Below are 23,320 nucleotides of genomic sequence, written 5' to 3'. Positions count from 1 at the left end.
TATTGGTAGCATTTTTATACATAGGAGGGAACAGGTATTTCAAACAGTGTCTCATCTATGGCAAGGAGTATTTAAGTGATTGCTATCATCATCATAATGATAAAAATAGTTTATTGCTTTCATTATGAAACACATTGCAAAAATGGATACTAGAAAAACACTATTCATAACGATTCAAAAGGAAGCTACTGGAAGTAAAACAACATATCTATTATCCAGAATTTCATCATTTATTATAACATTTCATTAGTCAGGATTTAGGTGTATCATTGGCTGTCTATCTTCCTGGTGACCAGTTCATAGGGAATATCTTATAAAGCAAGTGAATGAGAAACAGACTTTCTCCCCAGAGGCCCGCAGAACTGGCGGTTGCCCTCTGTTGCCAGTAGATGGTGGCCATACATTGTTAGATAAGACACGGAGGACAATTACATGTGAGCCTTGAAAATGGACTCATCAGCAATTGAGAATGAATAATCAGCTGGGTTGAAACTGATAAATGAAGGAATTAAATTGATAAAAACTGACGAGACTGATTAAAGGCAAATTCGTAAAAAAGCTAATAGCTTTTACTTAGAAATCATAGTTCACAAAAATTAGTTGAACTAAACATTCTAATAAAGAAAACTTTCTATCAGCTTTTAATTTTTTATTGCTTAGTGTTCCCCAGTTCTTTCTTTAAAACTCTTTTTCATATGCAAGACCAAAAGAGCTGCCTTTTTAAAAACTGAGCTCTACATTTTACGCGGCAGAGTGAGGTTAGCACTGGCTAAAGACCCAAAGATACGGAGACAAGTCACAGCATCCTCGCTCAGACTTTGAGTCAAAAGACAACAACAACTAAAACCCAGAACAGTCTAGATGACTTTGCAAAGAAGGACAAAGTTGAAGAATTAACACTTTCTCATTTCAGTACTTATTATAAATCAACAATAGTCAAAACAGTATGCTGCTGGCATACAAATAGACAGATAGATGATAGAATGGAACACAGAGTAGAGAAGTAGATCCTTATGTTTATGGACAACTGATTGTCGACAAATGTGCAAAGTTAATTCAGTGAAGGAAAGGTATTCTCTTCAATGCATGGTGTTTGAACAACTGGATATCCATATTAAAAAAAGGAACTTTGATTCATACCTTGCACCACACACAAAAGGTAAATGAAAATATATCAGAGACCTTAATATAAAACATAAAACAAAGCTTCTGGAAGAAAATGAGTGACAAAACCTTTGTGACCATTAGTTAGGCAAAGATTTCATAGATATAACATGTTAAACACAATCCACAAAAGAATACATTGACACACTGGACTTCATCAAAATTAAAAACTTCTGTTTTTTGCAAGACATTGTTCAGAAAATGAAATGATAAGCTGCAGACAGGGAGACAATATTTGCAAATTTTATCTGATAATATACTTGCATCCAGAATACATAAAGGACTCAAATATTTATAACATGAAAATAACCCAAGTTTTTTAAATGGGCAAAAGATTTGGACAGACACTTCACCAAAGAAGATAAAGGAATGGTAAATAAACACATGAAAAGATGCTCAACATCATTAGTCACTAGGGAAATGTATCCTAAGACCATAATGAGATGCCACTACCCACGTGGTAGAGCATCAAAATTCAAAAGACTGATTATATCTAGTGTTGAAAAGGATATGGAGCAACTAGAACCCTCATACATTCCTGGTAGGAATGCAAAATGGTACAGTCACCTTGGAAAATAGTTTTGTAGTTTCTTAAAAAGAAGCTCTTAGGGCTTCCCTCGTGGCGCAGTGGTTGAGAGTCTGCCTGCCAATGCAGGGGACACGGGTTCGAGACCTGGTCTGGGAAGATCCCACATGCCGCAGAATGGCTGGGCCCGTGAGCCACAACTACTGAGCCTGCGCGTCTGGAGCCTGTGCTCCGCAACAAGAGAGGCCGCGATAGTGAGAGGTCCACGCACCGCGATGAAGAGTGGCCCCCGCTTGCCACAACTAGAGAAAGCCCTCGCATAGAAACGAAGTACCAACACAGCCAAAATAAATAAATAAATAAATAATTAATTAAAAAAAAAAAAAAGAAGCTCTTAAAATATGATCCGGTCATTCCACTTCTAGGTATTTACACACACAAAAAAGAAATATACGCACATACAAAGATTTGCATAAAATTTCACAGCAGCTTTGTTTGTAATAACCAGAAACTAGAAACAACACAAATGTTCATCAACAGTTGAATGGATAAGCAAATTGCGGTTGTATACATATGATAGGATACAATTCAGCAACAGAAAGGAATAAACTTTTGATAAACACCACAATGATAAAATCCCCCAATAATCTTGCTGTACAAAAGAAATCATACAAAAAAGAGTATATACTATGTAGTAGCATTTACACACAATTCTAGAAAGTGTAAACAGGAAATGAAAACAGACCAGTAGTTACTTGGGGAATGGGAAGGTGGGGCAGGGAGGTGTGGGAGAAACTGATGGGTATGTGCTTTATAATGGTCATGGTGATGGTTTCACTGGTGTATACATATGTATAATCTATCATTTATTTAAAATATAGGCCTCTTGTATCAGGCCCACTTAGAGAAGAATCTCTTTAATTGAAGATCAGGAAGCCAAATCTCAGAGAAGTGAAATAACGTGCCTGAGGTCACACAGGTTGAAAGAATTGAAATTCATTCTCATGTCTGTCTGAGTATAAACCCTGTCTTTTTCCCACTATACCACAGCCAGTTGCCTTAACCTTTCTAGGCCTCTGTTTCCTCATCTATGAAATATCCATGTGGGTAAAATAATCCCCAAGGTTGCTATCAAATTTAAAGTTCTAGGAGTCTATATGAAGCAAACTCATTTCATGAACAACTTCATTCATTAAAAAATCTCTTATTTCAGAAGACGCCAGATTTCCTCCAAAGTGTACAAGGAGGATAGCAAACATTTCAGGATGTGCTGATGGCACCCCTGCATTGTTTCCATCAGTAACTGATCTCTAGATTCCCTCTGGCACAGTCTTCATTGTAAAGGACGGTGAGAGCACTTCCTTGACCATCCGTTAGAGTGTGTTTGGTTGGAAAGATTGGCCATGACAGTAAGTGAATGCTTCAAAAAGCACCAAAAAGCCATTAAAAATGAGAGACTAATGAACCATTGTGTCCCATTTTCACTTCTAATAACCATGACTCCTTGTGCCTTCAGTACTTCTTAAGACACTAACCATTCTAATAAAGCTTAACAGCAATACAGATTTTTCATCACCGACCAGATTTAGGGAGCATTCATTTTCTACTTTTGTTTTAGTCTACATATGTTCTATGCCACTAATACATATCATGTTTCAATTATCTCTTTCTATTCACAGATTGAGATATATTTAACTTAATTGCTAGGTCCCTATATATTGCTTTTCCATTGTTTGGCTTATGTGACCTTACTTCTGTCATAGGTTATATACAATGGTCATGACATTTCAGACTGTATATCTCACCTTTCAAGTGTGTTTTGGGGTTCCCTGGATATAGAAATATATAAGCATAAAATGGGGTTCAGTTTTCTAAAGTGTGACCAGTTAGTTGACATGTGATAGTTCAACATAAAAGAAGCTTTGTGATAAAATTGAAGGATGCTGTGTACTTTCAATGAACAAGGCATCACAGCATAAATGTAATGGATTGAACTACAAATCATGTTTGTCAATCAAATGCCTTTTTGTCTTTCTTGTCTCTAAATATACCCTTTTACCACACAGCTCATTCTTGAAAAAAAATCCTGTGGTCATAATGTCAATTGCTAACTTTATTTTCTGTTTACATCATCCACTTATGAATACCCTTTTCTTCAATTTAATTAGTTAGTGTCACTCACACTTTAATTGGTAACAACATTAGACTGAGCTGAAGCTGAAAATGATGCCACAATGTCAGACCAAGTCACATCAATCTTATAACGACAGCCTGCAGTCAGAGCACTAGACAACCCTCCTGCATATATTTGTGTACTAGAATTGGATTTTTACATTTTTAGTTTACTAAAAATGATACATTAAAGAGAGTAAAACAACACCTTTAAAAAGGGGAAAGACCCACTTTTTTCCCCTCAATTTCATTTCTGATACCTTCAGTTCAGCAAAATCAAAACTCAAGGCAAAAGAATGTGAGGTGAAGCCTAAGTCCTCTAAGAGTATAAATCACCAAATATCTCTGATGTTTCCTAATATTTGTGGGTTTCCAGCCTGTCCCTGCACATATTCACATGGTTACTGATGACATGAGTAGTCAAATGTTCATTAAGGCAATAAGTGTTTCCATTCAAAACATATACTTTGGCCACAAAACAACAAAGTGCTTCTCCCTATGCCATGTTTTTAGCATTCAGCAATAATTTCAGGACAGACTCCTTTAAAATTGAGGCCAAATCCCACCCAAAGAAATTCTATAGCTTAAACAGATGTTCTAGAGAATTACTTAAACTTAATGTCCTGGTCACAAGATATCATGACCATTTTCATTAAGAACAAATAATACAATGAACCATTACGCTGCAACAAAATATAGTAGGTATTTGCCTCAACCCTTCATTGTCATATTTTTGTATGTCTGTTTCCAAATAAACTGGAAGCTCCCTGAAAGGAGAAATTATGTCTTTTTTAACTTTTTCATTACTATTACCAGCACAGTGCACCAAGCTCAGGAAAAATCTAATCTATGGGTGGTTGGATGGATGGATGGATTTGTGCCACGTAGCACAAAATAACAGGAGACCTTGGTAGAGGGTTGCAAAATGTTCACGTTCCAAATGGCAGTCATCAGATTCACCAGATGTATAAGTTAAAATCAGCAATATCTATCAGCTGACAGTATCAAGATATATGTACAAGGGGACCTAAAAGTAAAACAGATTAGAAGACTGACTTGACAAAACTGCAGAATTTTAAACTGATAGAACCATCAGCAACTGATAGAACCATCAGCAACGGACTAGCCCAACTTTACAAGTCAGGAATCTGTTCTGGAGTGAAGGCAGGGGCCCAGGCTCACACAGAGAGCTGGAAGCAGAGCTATCACCAGAAATCCAAGGCACTAACTTCGGTCCATGGCTTTTACGATCTCAGCAATTCAACTGATACGTACTTATGAAGCGGCTTTTCCTGTGGAGGTCAGCACTGAGCAAAATGGGGACTCCAAAGAGAGAACAAGGTTTGAAGGTTGTATCTGAGGTGCTTACAATTTAATTGGAGTTATCACACGTGATTTATATCAGGTAATTAAGGAGATTCCAAAATGGAAGAGGAGATGAGCATCTTGAGGACATGACCTTGGGCCTAGGGATGTCTAGGCAGGTGGAGGACACACTGAGGTCTCTGGAGTCACAGAGAGGAAGTGGGCAGGCACTCCAGGCAAGGGGACATAGATAGAAACAGGATTTCTCCAGGTGAGGATTCATAAGCAAAACAGCACTCACAAAGCAGGTGCAGAGAGTTCATGAGACAGGAATTCAGGGAGTCAAGGAAGAAATCTAGGCAGATGTGATACTAGATTTCAGGTGCAATATGAAGTCACAGTGGGCTTAACCAGAACAGTGATGTGGTGAAAATGGAATCTTGATTAGTGCAAAAAGAGTGAGCAAATGGACAGTACTGAGAGGACCTGGGAAAAAGGAAATGGATTTTGAGGTTCCTACAGAATTCAGGAATAGAGTAAGGTAGGTATGTTGATGGCTACAAAGCCAGAACAGAAGCAAACAAAAAAGACAAAAGCACCACAAATATGATTAAGAGAGAATCAGAAGGTGTAAGTTTGGGTCTTTTAATTCACAAGTTATTTTCAAGCTATTAATGAGGAAATTTCAGACTATGTGATGTCATGCTGTGCAATAGAAATTTCTGTGATGGTGAAATGTTCTATATCTGCTCTAATATGGTAGCTATTAGATATATTTAAGTTGTTTTGTGATCATGAGAAACTGAATTTTAATTTTATATAATTTAATTGATGTAAATTTAGATTTAAAGAAGCACATATGATCAGCAGCTACGTATTAGACTGTGCAGGTAATCCATTCAGTTTACTATAGAGCCATGGAATAAATGCCTAAAGAAGAAGGATAAAATTCAACAGGTAATGTGTTCTGTATTGTTACACTCTTGTTGCGTATCTGCTGTATTCTAGGCCACAATTGTTCTCAACCATTTTAGCACCAAGAAACTCTATTACTATTTTCAAATGGAATTTTTAATTTATCCATCTATTCATGCAACATCCAAGAAAGGATTTGAGACAGTTGTACAAATATAAATAAACAGTAAGATTAAAGTAGATAAACAACTGGAGAGAATGTAAAACAGTAAGAGACTACTAAGGACAAAGATTAAGGACAGCACACAAAAATCCATGCCATAAAATAGTACACTTGCTGAAAATACGCTTTGGAAGCTCTGATCTTTCTAGTGGCCAGAACAGAGGAGACATCGTCATCTCTAACAGTTATGTCATGGACATCATAGAAAGTATTCACGAAATTCAGGAGATCAGTGTTTTTCCTGCACTAAAGTCTGAATATCTTTGACACAGATAAGTCAGCTGACCAAGGCATATGACTCTGAATTTCAGTTTGTGAGCTAAGTAAGGATGGCATGTTCCTGCTCCAGAGACCCAGCAGCAGAGGAAACTGGTTTACAGCAAGGGAGGAAGAAAGCAGATAGGCAGAGGCGAAGGAGACGAAGGAGGAGGCTGTCCCACACCTGTCCTTCCGCGACGGGAGACACCCCATCCTTGACAATATGCTCCTCTCTCCTTGCACCAGCTTTAGGGGCTTCTCTTCCTGCAACCACAAGAGGCCTGGTTTGTGCAGGAGAGATTTCTTCCGCGAGTCGACGCTGCTAGTAGGCACAACCCTCCATGGTGGCCCTACAGGAAGAAGGTCTGAATTTGCCTCTTGCGTTGCCCTTCACTGTGATCTGAGAGCATAACTCTAAAGCAAGTTCAGCCAGGGTAATTCACAGAATTCCATGTCACTAGCCCTCTAAGTGGCTTGCTTCCTCCCTTACAAAGTGAAATGTACAATGTTACCTACATTACACTGAATAAAAATTAATTTGCTGTTCGTTTTTAGGATCCTATGATACTCTTCATGAGCGTTTGCAAGTTACAATCTGAAGATCACTCTGTCACCATGAGAGGAGCTGGCATCACGTCCAGAGTGCGATGCCCAGCCACCCCTTCCTGGCCTGTCCCCTCCACTCCCGCTTCTTTGAAACAGTTTTCCTTCCTCCCGCTTGACTGATCTTTTAAAAATGCAAATCTGCTCATGCCACTTCTCCTGTCTTAAGCTTCAATGCTTTCGACTTCTCCCAGGGTATTTAAAGAAAGACCAAAGTCTTCTCAGCAACTTGAGGTGAGGCCGACACGGCCCTGCCCACTCTCTGGTCTTTTCTCACCCTGATCCACTCTGGTCTGTGTTCCACTCCTCAAACCTCCTTGTTCCCGCCTGTCTCAAGGTTTTATCTAAGGATGTTCCTTTGGTCAGAACTCTTGCCCCTTTTCTGCCCCACTTCCTCCATTTCTTCTACCCCTTTCCTCAGTCAGTAATTGCATAACTCATGGTTTTTGATGAATGTCTGGAACCCCCTTGAGCTGTAAGCTCCAGGAGGGGAACAAGCTTATCTTTTCTGTGAACTGTTGTTTGTCCTTTGACTCAAACAGAGCCTGGGATGTAGTAGATGCTCTTCCCTATAAAATGGCCGTGACGGTAAGATCTGCTTTATCTGGGATTCGAAGGGCACACTTTATAAAATATAGAGGCCTATAAAGATGCCTTTGTTTTTACTCAGATGATATATATATAAATCGCATCTTATTATTCAATAAGATGCCATGGTTCAACATATTTCTTAAAGATGTGACCATGAAGATTTTTTTAATGGAAATTAAGGTCCACTTCTAAGGTAAGAGAACATTACTTTAAACTATTTGTATAACTTTTTAAAGATTCAGTAATTAAATTATCCACTTCTACATGAAATAAAGAGAGCAAAGTTATTAGGGTGCTTTCTGTAATATAAATAATTAATATTTGCAACTTAGAAATCTATCTCCTTACAATGTACCATCTCATCAGAAAAAATAACATTCTTAAAATAATAGCTAAATGCTTTCAAGTATACTTTGAATTAAATCCCTCAGGCATCAAAATAGCTCTGTAGACTTTTCTAGAATAATACGTCATTCTGAAACATATTTTATTGGCATCTGGAAAGCAACTGCAAATGTTTCTCTTATATTTAAAGTCCTTAAAAAAAAGACTCCATTGCTAAGCTCTGACAAATGTGCTTCCTACCAGCACACTGGGTTCCTTTGCAAACACACAAGTCACAATTATAAGCAATTTTGTAAAATGCACGCTATTTTCCCAGGAGACCAGAATGCCTTGGAGTGGTTAAATATGTAATTGGGTAATTTTCTGAAATGCTTATTATTTACTTGAGTCTCACTGCAGTCTCTCTGGTAAATAGAATATCCCTGTTAATGGTTATTATCCCCCCAAAAAGCTTCTGCAATTGTCAGTGTTCCTCTAACTTTCTCATAAACACATCATATGACTTGGGATGTAGATCATGAAAAACAGAGCTACCTGGGCCAGCCTCCTTATTTAAATGGCAAGGTGGGCCTCCTTTTCCTTGAACTGGGGTTTTCTGGATTTTAGGCACAGTGGAAAAAGAATAACAGGACTTTTAAACTTTCTCATGATTTAGATCGTGTCTTAGCTGGTTGCAAATCCCATTATCAGCTTTACAGCTGTTTTTCCACCTTGATTTATTTTTATTTTTTGGATCAGAAGGAAGAATGGCAAAATTGCAGCCTAGAGGTTTCTCTGGAAAATAAAGTTTGAATTTAGCTGTTGTTGATTTATAGCCTGTGTGCTACACTTAGCATGTAAGTACAGTTAAGCATACTTTATAGGTAATTACTCCTATTGAATATAAAGGTAGCTACAGAAGCTGTGCATAGCCTAGAATAACACCCAGTTCTTGAAACAGTACCTTCTAAAGTGGTATATTAGGTAAATACACTCTGATGATGGTGGTGGTATTTCATCAACAAGAAATCTTATTCCCTCTGAACCAACATCTTTTACTACTTGCCTAGGTATGTATGAATGATAAAAACTCACCAAGACCACTGATTTAACTGAAGTGAAAGTGAATAACAGTCTCTAACTGAAATGAGCACGTTCAAATTAAAACAAGGAGTAAGAAATCCAAAGGATAAATTGCTTTGAGTTGTTTTAGAGGGTGAAGTGCCCCAAATTCTTTTACTTTTGTTCCTACTAAAAATGTTCCGTAACACAATAGTAACAAACTCAAGTTTCCCCTCTATGTCAATTCTACAGGGCAATTAAAATTTAGTCTTGGCCACTTTTAAATTATGCTATTTTAATTCACAATACAAAGTGTGTAGTTCTTTTATTTTACTCTTCAAAAAATGTAATATAAAGAAAACTACACCACTGTAAACAAATTCTCTGCTATGACTTGAAGACTGTAGACCTATTTTGCCTGGTATAATCTTGGTAAGTATTGACATAGGACCACAGTTAACATAACAGGAATACTGTAGCTGTCCATCCATTTCCTTCTACATAAAATCATCCTTGATGTGCCATGTGGACAACCCCTCATGGTTCCATGGAACACAGTTTGATAACCACTGATCTAAAGACACCACAGAGAGAGTGAGATGTTAGTATATCTTGTACATCTATCAGTAGGTGCTTTCTTCACTTATTGAATTGATTTTGTTTTTTACTCTTAGTCTGATAAATTTCATAGAAGTAAAAAAGTAACTCCTGGTTTAGGGGCCAAGAGTCAAGGACCTTAGTATTTTTGAGGTGGCAGAGGTCCTGGAGATGAAATGAATTTCATGAATAAAAGGTGGAGAGGAAAACTTAGCTTTGGAGTCAGGCAGACTTGTGTTTGAATTTCACTTCTGAGAGCCTCAGTTTTCTCACTTGATAAACAGGATTATTAATGCTGACCACACAAAATCATTATGAAGTTTAAATAAGGTTACGTATACACAAGGCCTGCCCCAGTCCCCAGTTGCTAGCAGGTGATTTGACCTAAAGTTAACAAGGTGTTGATCTAACGGTAGAGTCAGGACTAGTGTGAGGACTTCTAGCTCAGCACTGTTTCTACAACAGTAGTCTAATTTGAGAAACAAATTCAACTTAACTAATGAATCCATCTTATTGCAGGTCCCAAAGAACAAATATCAAGCCTACTGTTACCATTTCCCTTAGAAGAATTAGCATGGCAGAAAAAATAACACTCGGAGACAAAGTTGTGAACATTAACCATTGTATTTCTGATGAATCTCTAACAGGGAATTTATTTATAAATTAAAACACAATGGAGAAGTAAATGCTATTAGAACTCATTACCTTTTAGGGTAGGAGAATATTTAAATTATATTTCTATAAAAGCTACTCTACTGGATGACAGTTATGAAGTTGTCTGGCTTGGGGGCGGCTGGGAGTGAAAGGAGGTGGGAGTCCTCTGGCCTCCTTATTGGAGGCCACAGCCTCCCACACCCACGTGTGAGTTGGGTGGGAGCTCCATCCAGGAATGTATTCCTAGAGTTTCCATGTTGTCTCTATCTTTGGTAACGGCATTCCTGAAAATTAAATGTATACCTAAAATGTGGTTTTTTATTAATTAAGTTGTGTCAAAATTTTACATGCTTTATCACATATTTTTTTAAGTGACTAGTTTATAAGAATGGATGGATGGCTTTGTTTTTCTACTTTGTTCAAACCTAGTCTATTTAATTAATTTTTTTTATTGCAGAGTAAGACATGAGCTGTGTTTTAAAATTACATAAAAATTATTTTTCAATATGGTACTTGAGTATATCTCTGGTACTTGAAATGCCTAAACACTAAAATGGGCGCCTAAGGGAAGTTGTGGTATTCCTTTGAAGGGTTAAGGCTTAAAATGAGCTGATTTAAAATACGGCTAACTTTTTACCTGTTTTGGATGCATCTGAAATGGGTTAAAACTGAAAATACCAGAGTGTGTCTAATATAGTAGGAAAATTTTGTTTTGTGAAGGTTTTTTTTCAATTACATATATGTGTATAATTTATATATTTACCCTATTATGATGTAAAATATATTTCTTTCTGTGGGTAGCAGTCAAAATGTTGGAAAGCCACTGGTCTAAATCAGTGCTCTCCAAAATTTTGGTTGGGAACCTCTACCAATTTTTGTAAGAAAACAAAAATTGAATATGAATCCCAATATTAATTTAATATAAACATTGCTACTATTTTATGTACATTTAAACACATACACAAATTAAAGGATGATATAAAAAGTAAATAGCGGCTGTAAAATTTTCTTCCTGCGTCACACAGTAGATTACTTCTTTTAGTGTGTCTCTCAATTCCTTTAGAATAATATGATTTGAATTTCAGACTACATACTTGTTCAATACTACACTTGATTATAGTCCAAAAGCACTTGAGGGAAATTTCCTCATTACTTATTGATGGCCTATTCAGAATAAAAAAGTTTTGAGGAAGGACTTGGAAGTTATACTAACAGTTAGTAAGACAGCATATTGATACTATAAGTAAAAGAAGAGAAATACCAAATAATGGTAGCCTTGTTAATGCAACTATTTATATTTCTACATATGTCCCCTATATAAAAGACTAATTTGGAAAATCTGGTTATATAGAGTGAATCTAATTTAATAATTTTAATAAGATCTTGTATCAATAACTTTTAGAGTTTTTTTTTACAGGATTATATTTAGGTAATGTTTTAAACTTCTTATGATGTTAATTCTTGATTCATAGGAATTAATTATCTCCATTAACTGTTAATGTGCTAACGTAGAAAATGTCAAAAAGAAATCATGTTTTCACTTTTTAGCCAGGAAACCTTAACTAAACCCAAGTTGCAGCTTCAAGTTTCCTGCTAGAATTGTAAGTATTTAGAAAACAATCTGAAATTGGGGGCTATAATTGGTCTTGACTGGAAAGCTGTCACATATAGAACACCTATGGTGTATCAGGAAGTGTGCCAGTCACTTTTACATACAATCCTATTTCATTCTCTCTGGGTTAAGACTTATTTTCATTTTAAATGAGGAAATCAGCTCAGCGTCTGGTAGAGCAGGTCAGAAATTGGATGAGCACCATCTGACTGCAAAGTCAGGACTTGGCCCACGATCCCTGAATCGTGGATGCAGCCACATCTACTGACTTGGAAGCTGAGCCCCCAACCCTCCAAAGGAAGACCTCTGACAGAGACTGCCAGGTGTCTACTCAAAGCCTTCTTCTCCGTACCCAGGTATTTCTCTAGACCTCATTTTCCAGGCTCTTTTGCAGCCCACAAGGCCAAATGGCAATGTCCTAGGCAATGAATGAAGAGTCATGTGCCGTTTCCAGGCCAGGGTTGATAAGAAAGATGCATGTCTCGTCTATTATTTCTTTCCCCTCTGCCAGCTGGACCCTGGATGTGGAGGCCAGTCTGACCATGAAGACAGCGATAAGTCCTAATGGGATGGCAGAGCCAGAAAACAGAAGCACCGCTTTGAAGAAAAGCACCCACCTCCCACCCCGGGCAAGAACTGAGCTGCATTTGCGTGTCCGCTGTGACATTCAGGGCCTGCTGGTTACAGCCCTCTAGACTACAGCATCCGGTAGAGCTTTCTCTAGGGGCCTCTGTTTGTGACAATCCATCTGGGGGAACCAAGGACTAAGGGCTGCAAATGCCATCCTAACCACCTCCACCTCAGAGATGATTATTATATTTTTATTTTCACAAAGGATGGAAAAGTTCAGAGGATCCTCCCTGAAATGTTTGTCAGTGAGCCCAGATTTTAAAATTAGATAATTGGCAAAAATTTCCTGTATTCCTCAGGCATATGGGTGTTGCTACCTGGGAAACCAGCCAATACTGAGTATGGGAGGGGGTGGGGGGAGAGGGAGGATGAAGAACAAGTCATGTCTTAGGAACAGGGGGAAGTTAAACCCTGTGGAGCAGAGCCTGTATGCAGGGCTCATGTCCAGGGGACCTTCTCAGAATTCGGGGTGCCAAGCATGTGCAAACTGTTTCAGAGTCTAGAAGGTGGCTATTATGGATGGAATTGTGTCCCTCAAAATGAGGGACACAATTGAATATCGTGAATACATACGAATAATTCATATGTTGAAGCCCCAGCCTCAGAGTGTGGCTGTGTTTGGAGATGGGGCCTTAAAGAGGTACCTAAATTAAAATGAGACCATTAGGGTGGGCTCTACTCTAATCTGACTAGTGTCCTTATGAGAGGAGATGAGCACACACAGAGCGACACCAGGGCTGCACATACAGTGAGATGACCATGTGAAGAGGCAGTACGAGGGCAGCCATCCCCAAGCCAAGGAGAGAGTCCTCAGAGGAAACCAAACCTGCTGGCACCTTGACCTTGGAGTGCCAGCCTCTTCTTACTTGTGAGAAAATAAATTTCTGTTATTTAAGCCTCCCAGTCTGTAGTATTTTGTTATGGCAGCCCTAGAAAACTAATACAGTGACCAATTACAAAAGCCTTCTTACATGTGAGCCATAAGAAAGAGCCGTTTCTGGCAGCAAGAGGGGCAGAGAAGAGAGTTTCAGAGCGAAGTCAGACAGAATGATACCATTTCCTTGAACACTATTACCATCCCCCCTCCTTTCAATATTGCAACTCCTTTCACACAATGTTTCCCTCTATAAATATATAATTCCAAGGTAGATGATTTCTAGTAAAGGCTTGAAAAGCTGAAAATATAAGAAATATTCATTTTCCAAACTCCTAAGTGGAGTCAATAATAGAGCATATAAGATGGTCTGAAAGATGTTCGGATTTTACTGGGAATATATACTATAATTACTTGATTCAGATATTATATATTTATATCCATCTTGACATTAAAATATTAAACCACTCCTCCTCTTGCTAAATTGGTCTGCATTTAAAACATTAAATTGTTTTACTGTCCTCCTTAGGAACCAAGTGATATAAACTCGCATGAATATGTAGATCAACTCCTCTAAGCACATTATTAATTATTTCAAAGATAGCTGGAGGTCACTGGCTCATAGCAATTTCTGTGCATGAAGTCTCATTAATACAAGACATCACACAGTAAGGACGAAAGTTTTATCACAGTTACTGCGTGTGTGTGTGTGTGTGTGCGCGCGCACGTGTGTTTCAAGTGGCCAACATATAGAACTAAACACAGAACCAGCAGGCACTGAATACAGCCTGTGGATGATGATGCGGAAGGAGAAGTAGTAAAGGAAAACATTCTGCAATTAGAACAATTTTTAAAAAGCAACATCTGTCCAAATCAGGAAATGTGGACTTAAAATCCAAAGCAATTTCTGTCTCAAATAAACTTAAATTTTCTTGACCTAGAGGCCACAGATGGCCGTGATTTGTTTGGAATAAAGCTGCGACTAGCTCCAGAAGTGTGTGGCTCATGAAGGTACAACACACTTCTCCTCTCCTGAGACGCTGGCGGGATGAACAGAGCGTCTGGCCCGCCGCGTCTTTCATGTCACACCCTGCCGAGAGCCTCTTTGGCAGCTGTACGCCGCAGCCGGAATGCCCTGATATAAACTGTGCAACAGCTGCCGTGGAACCCCCCACAAATTGAATGCAAAACTGTCGATAGTATCACCTAGAATTACCCACAAACGAAGGAGCGTATTTAACATTGTTGGTGAGCTGTGCTTTTTAAAATTCATAATCTGAGTGTAAGATTCTTATTTTCACCAAATTGTGATAAAATTGATCTTCTTGTCCAAGTAACTCTTCAGGGTCCCTACTACAGTTTGCTTTTATACCTCTGAATGTAAACTCAAATTTACCTGTTGAAAAAGCTAGTTAAAAAACTGTTTTCACACACGACAGCACCTGAGATGAGGAAGATAAGCATAAACAAAGCCATTCTCTAGCGTGATTAACACAATACACATAACAAAAATAATACTGAAAATCCTGAATAGTGGAAGACTTTGCACACGTGTTCAGAGTTTTCTGACGAGGGGTGTGACTGGAATTGAGATTGCTTCTGGTCGGGGAAATTTGGCAAAACCTTTCAAGCAACAATTTGAAAGTTAAAAGCAGGCAAATATCTGTATTATTTAGGGATGTACAGACATAGGTGGTGATGCTATGAGGAAAAGCAAGGTAATGAATATCACGAAAGTCAAGATCATAGTTGCATCAAGGCAAGAGGGAGGAGGCTGGGGTTGAGGAGGGGACATGGAGGGCGTCCGGGATGCTGGCGATGCTGCCTTTCTGGACCTGGGTGGCGGTGCCAGAGGTCCTCTGTAACTATACAAATCTATATAACACTATCTTGACCTGGGTGGCGGTGCCAGAGGTCCTCTGTAACTATACAAATCTATATAACACTATCTTGACCTGGGTGGCAGTGCCAGAGGTCCTCTGTAACTGTACAAATCTATATAACACTATCTTGACCTGGGTGGCGGTGCCAGAGGGCCTCTGTAACTGTACAAATCTATATAACACTATCTTGACCTGGGTGGCGGTGCCAGAGGTCCTCTGTAACTGTACAAATCTATATAACACTATCTTGACCTGGGTGGCGGTGCCAGAGGTCCTCTGTAACTGTACAAATCTATATAACACTATCTTGACCTGGGTGGCGGTGCCAGAGGTCCTCTGTAACTATACAAATCTATATAACACTATCTTGACCTGGGTGGCGGTACCAGAGGTCCTCTGTAACTATACAAATCTATATAACACTATCTTGACCTGGGTGGCGGTACCAGAGGTCCTCTGTAACTATGCAAATCTATATAACACTATCTTGACCTGGGTGGCGGTGCCAGAGGTCCTCTGTAACTGTACAAATCTATATAACACTATCTTGACCTGGGTGGCGGTGCCAGAGGTCCTCTGTAACTGTACAAATCTATATAACACTATCTTGACCTGGGTGGCGGTGCCAGAGGTCCTCTGTAACTGTACAAATCTATATAACACTATCTTGACCTGGGTGGCGGTACCAGAGGTCCTCTGTAACTATACAAATCTATATAACACTATCTTGACCGGGGTGGCGGTGCCAGAGGTCCTCTGTAACTATACAAATCTATATAACACTATCTTGACCTGGGTGGCGGTACCAGAGGTCCTCTGTAACTATGCAAATCTATATAACACTATCTTGACCTGGGTGGCGGTGCCAGAGGTCCTCTGTAACTATACAAATCTATATAACACTATCTTGACCTGGGTGGCGGTACCAGAGGTCCTCTGTAACTATACAAATCTATATAACACTATGAATGTATTTAAACACTGGTGTGTATGTATGGTATGTCTCATAATAAATTTAGGAATGCATCAAGCCATTTAAAATGATACACTTACAGGTCAATTAATATTCCATTGACTATGATTATAATCCTTCCCGCCTCAGGAGGACACCCTCTCCACTGACAATGCCAAGTGTACAGACTCCAAAATCATGCTGGCTGCCAAGAAGGCCAGGGAGAGGAACGTGGTTACGCACATTTTAATAAACGAAGAGGAAAGCCTAGAGACAGCTGTTTTGAACAACTCTTGGAGCTGTCTTAAGGACTTACAAGCATCTTTCTAGAACTCTTTGGATAAGTAATACATTTATACTTAAAACTGGTCTGTTTCCGCCCTTATAAAACAAAGGTAGAATGCTCTTCTTAAGAGTTCAGGGCAGAAGTAGGTGGAAAGAAATTATTTTTGCCTTCTCCGCTAGCTATTCAAGGCATGCCCGCCTTACTTCTGCTATTTAAAATGTTACTGTATTTTTAACTACTTAATAAGATGCAAGAGAAGATGAAAGGCAGTTTGGAAGGTAGAAACGCAGGCAAAGTAAGAATCAGGGGCGCAGTTTACTGGGACATGGGCTCCTCCGAAAGATAAACAGAGCAGCGCTGCTGCTGGTACCACTTCAAACAGACGCATTGAGTCACTTCGTTTGTAAAACGCTAAAGACACACGCGACAGCATCAAACAAACGTTCAAGCCCTTTGTCCCCTGTGAAGCCGGATTCCACAAAGGCAGCGTTTCCAAGGCCAAACAGACGAGTGCACAGACAGAGCCTATCGATCTAGCTAGAACGAGCTCCTGGACACCATCAATTCTGTCCTACAGCTCTTTTTCTGGTCCTTGTCCGTGTACAAGTCACTCCTTATAATGAAGCTACTTGATGGAGTGTTGTTCCGATCGCAGGCGGGGCGGGGGGGAGGAGAGCTAAAAATACATTCAAGAAATTTCCCATCCATCCTCCTCTGCGCAGCGTGAGAGAGGGCTGCGCGCCTGCAGGCCTGTCTGCTCCCTTGCGGGTGCACAGCCAGACCACAGCCCCCTCTGCCGGTCCCCCTGCCCACACCCCGTGCGGTTGGGAGGGGCTGCGGGGATGAGTTCCGGAATACGGAACGTGGGAAGAAGTGATGCGCTCCGTTTCCAGGCTTGGTCTCAACCCGCCCGCCCCTCCATGATGCCCCTGCTCTGGCTTCCTGGTCCGGTCGGCCTGGGTGAAGAGGACCCAGTGGGGACTCCGAGGTCACTGAGGATGGCAAAACCACTAGGTAACAGAAGGCTGAGTCCGAGTCCCTGAATGATGGGGTGCGGCAGAGGCCGCAGAGCCAAGGCGCATCGGAGCCTGGATGGGTGAAAATCACCCTTGCTTCTGTGATTTCAGTGTTGCTTCTGCTAGAGAAGTTAGATTACTATCCTGATTTTACACTGCCTCATACATCCAAACCACAGCAAAACTGCCAAAATTGCTAAACCACCCCCAAAATAAGACAAAAAGTTTAGCATTACCCTCAGAAAATTAGGAAGTTTGATTTCATTTCAAATAATTTTGAGGTAGAAAGAACATTGACTGAACTGGAAGCCCTTCAGCTGCTTGAATCCTGCTGCCGCCATTTTCATGGTGACTGTCACAATTTTTCAAGATCTAGGAGCTGGGAAGAGAATAGGCTGTATATTTCAGAGACAGAGACACATAGAGAATGTGTGTATGGACAGGCTTCTAAGCAGCTTGCTACTATTTTAAAGCTAATAATATGAATTGCCAAATTGCTTTCCAGAAATATTTAAATTTATATTTTTACCTCTTTTGAATATATGTCTATCACATTATATTTTATGCTTTAAAATTAGCTATTCTTTAGTAACTAATTACACTGAGCTTTCAATAAGTGTACTGGCCATTTGCACATCTTCTTTGGTGATCTATTTTTTAATATATTTCCTACTTTTCAATGTGGTTTTAGGAATTATATGGACTTGGATTATTTGTGTGTATTTGGGAAAGCATTGTTCTAAAGCCAAAATGATGATTTATGTTGGGTTTTATGCTTAGCTCCCTGAAAAGCTGACTAGAAACCAGCCTTCTTGACTCTCCAGGCATCAAGAATATCTCTGTTTCTCAAAAGGGCCAGAACTATCTGCCTCGTGGTTAATATTGCCAACTAAGACACTTGGGACACTACTGGACTGTAGTTGGTGAGTGGACTTATTCCATAGAAAGGAAATGGTTTTCTATGTTATATGAAAATGGGAATTACATGAAAAGTGACCTGGGAGGAGAAGTGTTAAAAAAAAGTGAAGCACTGAAGGCGGGGATGCACTTGGATGGCACCAGTGGCGATGCCAGTGGCATATTATAGGGAAGGTGGGAACTATTCCCTCGGACACCCCATTGCTATAGGAAATCTGTGTTACCAGGACTCTTAATGGACTAAACACATTTTGCATAGTCTTCATCATATAAATTTTATTTTTATTTTAGCTACACTCTAAAGTAAATCTACCTAAATTCCTGAGGCTCCACTGAGGTGGGTGAGTGACACTCAGTGTTAAGAGAAGATACACAAAATGCTTTGGCATTTCAAATTAATCCCTAGCATAGGATGTGATAACAGTAGGTACAGCAAAAAGACAGCCAATATTTCAAAATAATTATGAAGTTTTTCCCAAAGCCCTTAACTTCATGCAAGAGTTTGTTAGAAGCTCTGGAAATAGGCCATTTTGGCTGTGTTTGCCCATCTTTTTTTCAAATCCGTCAACGTTTATTGAAAAACCTATGCTGGTTAGCAAGTCAAATCACTCGTGGACAAAATAGATAAGGGGAGAGGGAGTATTTTCACACTTGCTAATGCTACAGTCTCCCATGGAAAATACCTGTTGCCTGTAGAATGTTCACCCCGGAAGTAGTGCTCAAACTTTCAAACCTGGGGCCTTTAACAAATACTGAGGGCTGCCCCCAGAGGCATGGCCTAGGCATTGGGACTTTTAAAAACTGCCATGTTATTGAAATGTGCATTACGGTGGAGAACCCTGGCCAGAGAGAAGTGGGATGGGAGGGTGGGGGGAACACAGAGCTCTGGAGCAACCACACATGGGTTGAAGTCTCAGCTCTACCCTTCCTGACTCTGTGATGCTGGGTACTCAGTCCTACTGAGCCTTTACTTCTTCCTCTGAGAAATATGAATAATTCCTAGTTTTGAAGTTTGCTGCTGGTTTAAATATGGAAAAAGTGCCCCAAAATTAGAGATACTTTTCCCTTGACCTTCCTTTCCATATAACTTTTAGAGGTATAGTACTTTTTTGTTTACAGGCTTATCTACTCATATAGTGATTAAGAGTCCAAGTTCTAGAGCCACCACTAGCTGGCTCTGAATACCAGCTCTATTACTTACCAGCTGTAATACCATGTGCAGTTTAATTAAATTCTGTGAGCCTCAAACACTTCATCCATAAAATGGGAAGAATGACAACATCCATTCCGATAGGGCTTTGTGGGGATTAAATGGATGTACGTATGTAAGCATCCCAGTGGTACCTTATATACGGTAAGTACTCAGTAACGGCTCTAATCATTGCTTATTTTTTACTCTCAGGGAAATAAAGTTCAGCATCCCACTCTTACAAAGCATAACAAAATTTCTGGTCAAATGAGGAGCTCACACAAAGGAAGCAGAGTTTGTATTTGAAAGGTGTTTTGAACCAGTTTTAATTGTTCATCATAAAAATTATGCGAATGGAAAAAGTTGGTTCACTGTTGACTAGTCACACCTTGAAGAATACATATGTCTAAAATTGAGCTTTGAAGGCATTTAGCTTAAGGTGGTTGAGAAAGGTTTGAAAGACTAGGTTTGGAAAAAAGAACATCTTATTACATATGTTTTGGGGGTAAGAGGTATCAGACTTTTATACAGAAATGGTGAACTTATATGGACACTGTTAGCAAGACATTTAGCATGTGAGTCATACAGCAATAGAAACAAATGCTTTATACCACTCTTTTGTGGCTTCTGTGGGGCCAGTGTTATTGGAAAAATAGTTCGCTAATTCTACACACAGCCTCTATTTTTTGATATACAGTTAATAGTCCCAGAAGACTGAGCTCAGTTTTTTTTTCTCATAACGTCACTATTCAAACACTAATGAAGGGTTTGTTTCCCAGGCTCTGGAGATATTAAATAATGAATTTTGGGGAAAGGGCTGTTTTGTATGGATCTGGGGAAGTGTGAGGGTTAAACAGCTGCATTTACCACCAAGCGAGGAAGAACAATCTCAAACAGGGCTGCGCAAGAGATAGATACCTACTTCACAACGTACCCATGCCACCCTAGCAGAATAACTCATTCTAGTTTGTGAGCATCAGAATATCCTTTGGCCTATGCCAAAGTAGAAATACAACCACCAAGGACATTCAAATCTTATTTACCAGTGAGTCTCCCGTTTACAGCTTCATGCAAACCCCATGGTCAGAAAAGTGAACGAGTGGATTCAAGCTGTGAGTTCCATTGCAAGAGTATCCATCACTTGTGGTTAGATATGGACTTTGTCATTAAAAGGAAGTGATAAATTGGGAGTGTGGGATTGACATTTACACACTGCTATATTTAAAACAGATAACCAACAAGTACCTACTCTGCTAAGGGAACAAGCACACGGACCTACAAGCACAGGGAACTCTGCTCAATATTCTGTAATAACCTAAATGTAAAAAGAATTTGAAAAAGAATAGATACATGTATATATAACTGAATCACTGTGGTGTACACCTGAAACTAACACATTTTTAATCAACTATACTCCAATATAAAATAAAAATTAAAAAAGGAAGTGATGGTTCTAGAAATAAATGCCCCTTGCTTGCATAAACTAATCTTGCTTTAATTTTCTTGCCTAGCAATGTTCAAACAGATATCTGAATTTTCAGCCCCTCAGTAGGGATTGGGTACATCTAAGATAGTTTTATTTCAGTAATTTTCCTCTTTCTGTTCTTAATCAGAATTAGAAATGGAAGGAAAAGTGCTAGACTTACCCACACAAGGCAGAGAGTAACCAAGCTGAGGGTCGTGGACAAACTGCCGATCGTTGAGTCTCGTCACACAGTACAGGTGGAAACAGTCTAGGCAAATCACGTGGCGGTAGTTGCACTGGAAAACCAGGACGGGGCTTCTGGTGGAGGTAAAGAAAGACATTTCCTGTAGTCCTTCTAAGGCTGGCAGGCAACGTGTGGTTTAGAACACTTTCTGTAATCTCGTAGGGGTGCTTAGGGCATGCTCTATGTAAAGACCTGCGCTGCTAATCATTGAGCTCATATATATCAATGCTACATCTTAAAAGTTGGAAACACCTTGTGAGCTATAAAGAAGATTGATTTTCTTAATTTTATATTTTTTATGTGACCATATTTACCAATCAGCTATTTAAACCCAAGCTCAGATACAAGCTCTTCCTAGAAGCCTTCCTTGACTTATAATTCCCAGTTAACCTACTTGTCATTCCATCCACTTACATATATTTCGATTGATCCATTATTACATTGTAGTATTGATATGTTTCTCTTCTCTTGTAGACTGTGATCTCCTTGAAAATAGAACTGTCTTCTTTACATTGATATTCTCATAGCACCAGGCATTATAAGTTTTTAAATAAATGTTCCTTGAATTTAGTTATAATAATATATAGGATCTGAACTTCCCCAAAGTCGAAAGAAAAATTACTACTGCATCAAAGTAAATGTGTTAAACAGTCATTCACATTTCATTGGCAAATGGAAAAGTAGAATTTAGAAATAAAAGGTTATCTAGCAGAGATCCTTCTACTGCAAGATTTTGTCTATTGTGCTACCCCCATCCACCCAAATACTCAATTTCTTAAATTAAAGTTAGGGGATCACTAACAAATCAATATACACAAGTCCTAAAAATTCTGAACTTTCTTAAAACACTTTGTAGAAAAAAATATCTCCTGAATAACCACGTTTTTGCTAGTAAATGAACCACATGATTTTATGACAAAAAGGAGACAAAATGAATATATTAACTTGAGATCAGCCCTAAGGCAATTTTAATAGTAAGAAAGTCATTGGATTTTATTTAGATAAACCTATTTTCTATGTAATGATAACAAGATACAAAGTATTTGTCATTTCATACCCAATTCTTAACAGATATAAGAGCTCTTCAAAAGCCCTTTCCCTAAAAAAACTGATATTAACATTAATATTAGTAGAAGATAACTCCTTAACAATTACAAGATTTTCAAAATTCTGTTTTCCCACTTATTTCAACACAATATATAACACAAAATAAAATGGAAAAAAAACGTTGGTATTTTAATGTCTTGGATCTACAGGATGATAGTCAATTTCATCTACGCATCCCTGAGGTTTTTATGTGTTTTCATTTCCCATCTCTGAACCTATTGATGTCCCTTCAGGGCCATTTCCATTCCCAGGACCTTTTTCAATTAGGTGTTGACTGTGTTCTGAACTTTCAGCCTCTTTCCTTCTAACAACTTCCCCCTTGAAGATGATGAAATATAACGCGTTCCTATATCTAACAGGAGAGTCAGGCACACACGCACACGAGCGCATACACACCTCATTCCCTCTGTGTGACCCTACAGAGCTGCTATATTTTGCCTCCTTTCAGAGCTAAGTTCTATGAAAAATGTTCTTCATTCTGATTTTAGCAACATGGTCGACTCAACCTTTATGGACTCTTGATCTGTTACCAATACACAGAAACACTGGAGAAACTATGAGAACATTTATAAAAATGTTCCTATATATAACAAGGTTAAAAAGAAAGCTTGGCAATTACCCTGTAGAAAATATAAAAAGAAAACTTATATAAAAGCCAAAGCAGTCAGTATGGACTGTGGACTCTGCCACAGTGTCCCAGAGAGATGTTAAGATGCATGGCATGTAGCCATTGATCTAGCAAATGTGTCC

At 39.0% G+C, this 23,320-nt stretch overlaps 1 protein-coding gene across 17 annotated transcripts in view; it reads right to left on the bottom strand.

Annotated features, from left to right (window-relative positions):
• PRKN (parkin RBR E3 ubiquitin protein ligase) overlaps positions 1-23,320 on the bottom strand; it is a 1,304,064-nt gene that overhangs the window by 402,817 nt on the left and 877,927 nt on the right. For 16 of the 17 annotated variants that reach the window (XR_014248121.1, XM_082404597.1, XM_082404598.1 and 13 more), the window contains one exon: positions 21,401-21,537. The exons of the other annotated variant lie outside the window; for it this stretch is intronic. Coding sequence is in view for 15 of the 16 variants with exons in the window: in XM_082404597.1 (XP_082260723.1) it covers positions 21,401-21,537 (137 nt within the window). In the remaining variant the exon portion in view is untranslated. The remainder of the gene's footprint in view (positions 1-21,400; positions 21,538-23,320) is intronic. 17 annotated transcript variants of the gene reach the window in all.

This window comes from Balaenoptera borealis (genome assembly GCF_965194805.1).
Source record: "Balaenoptera borealis genome assembly, chromosome: 9".
Classification (NCBI taxonomy): Eukaryota; Metazoa; Chordata; class Mammalia; order Artiodactyla; family Balaenopteridae; genus Balaenoptera; species Balaenoptera borealis.
This window is presented reverse-complemented; position numbering and strand designations above follow the sequence as displayed.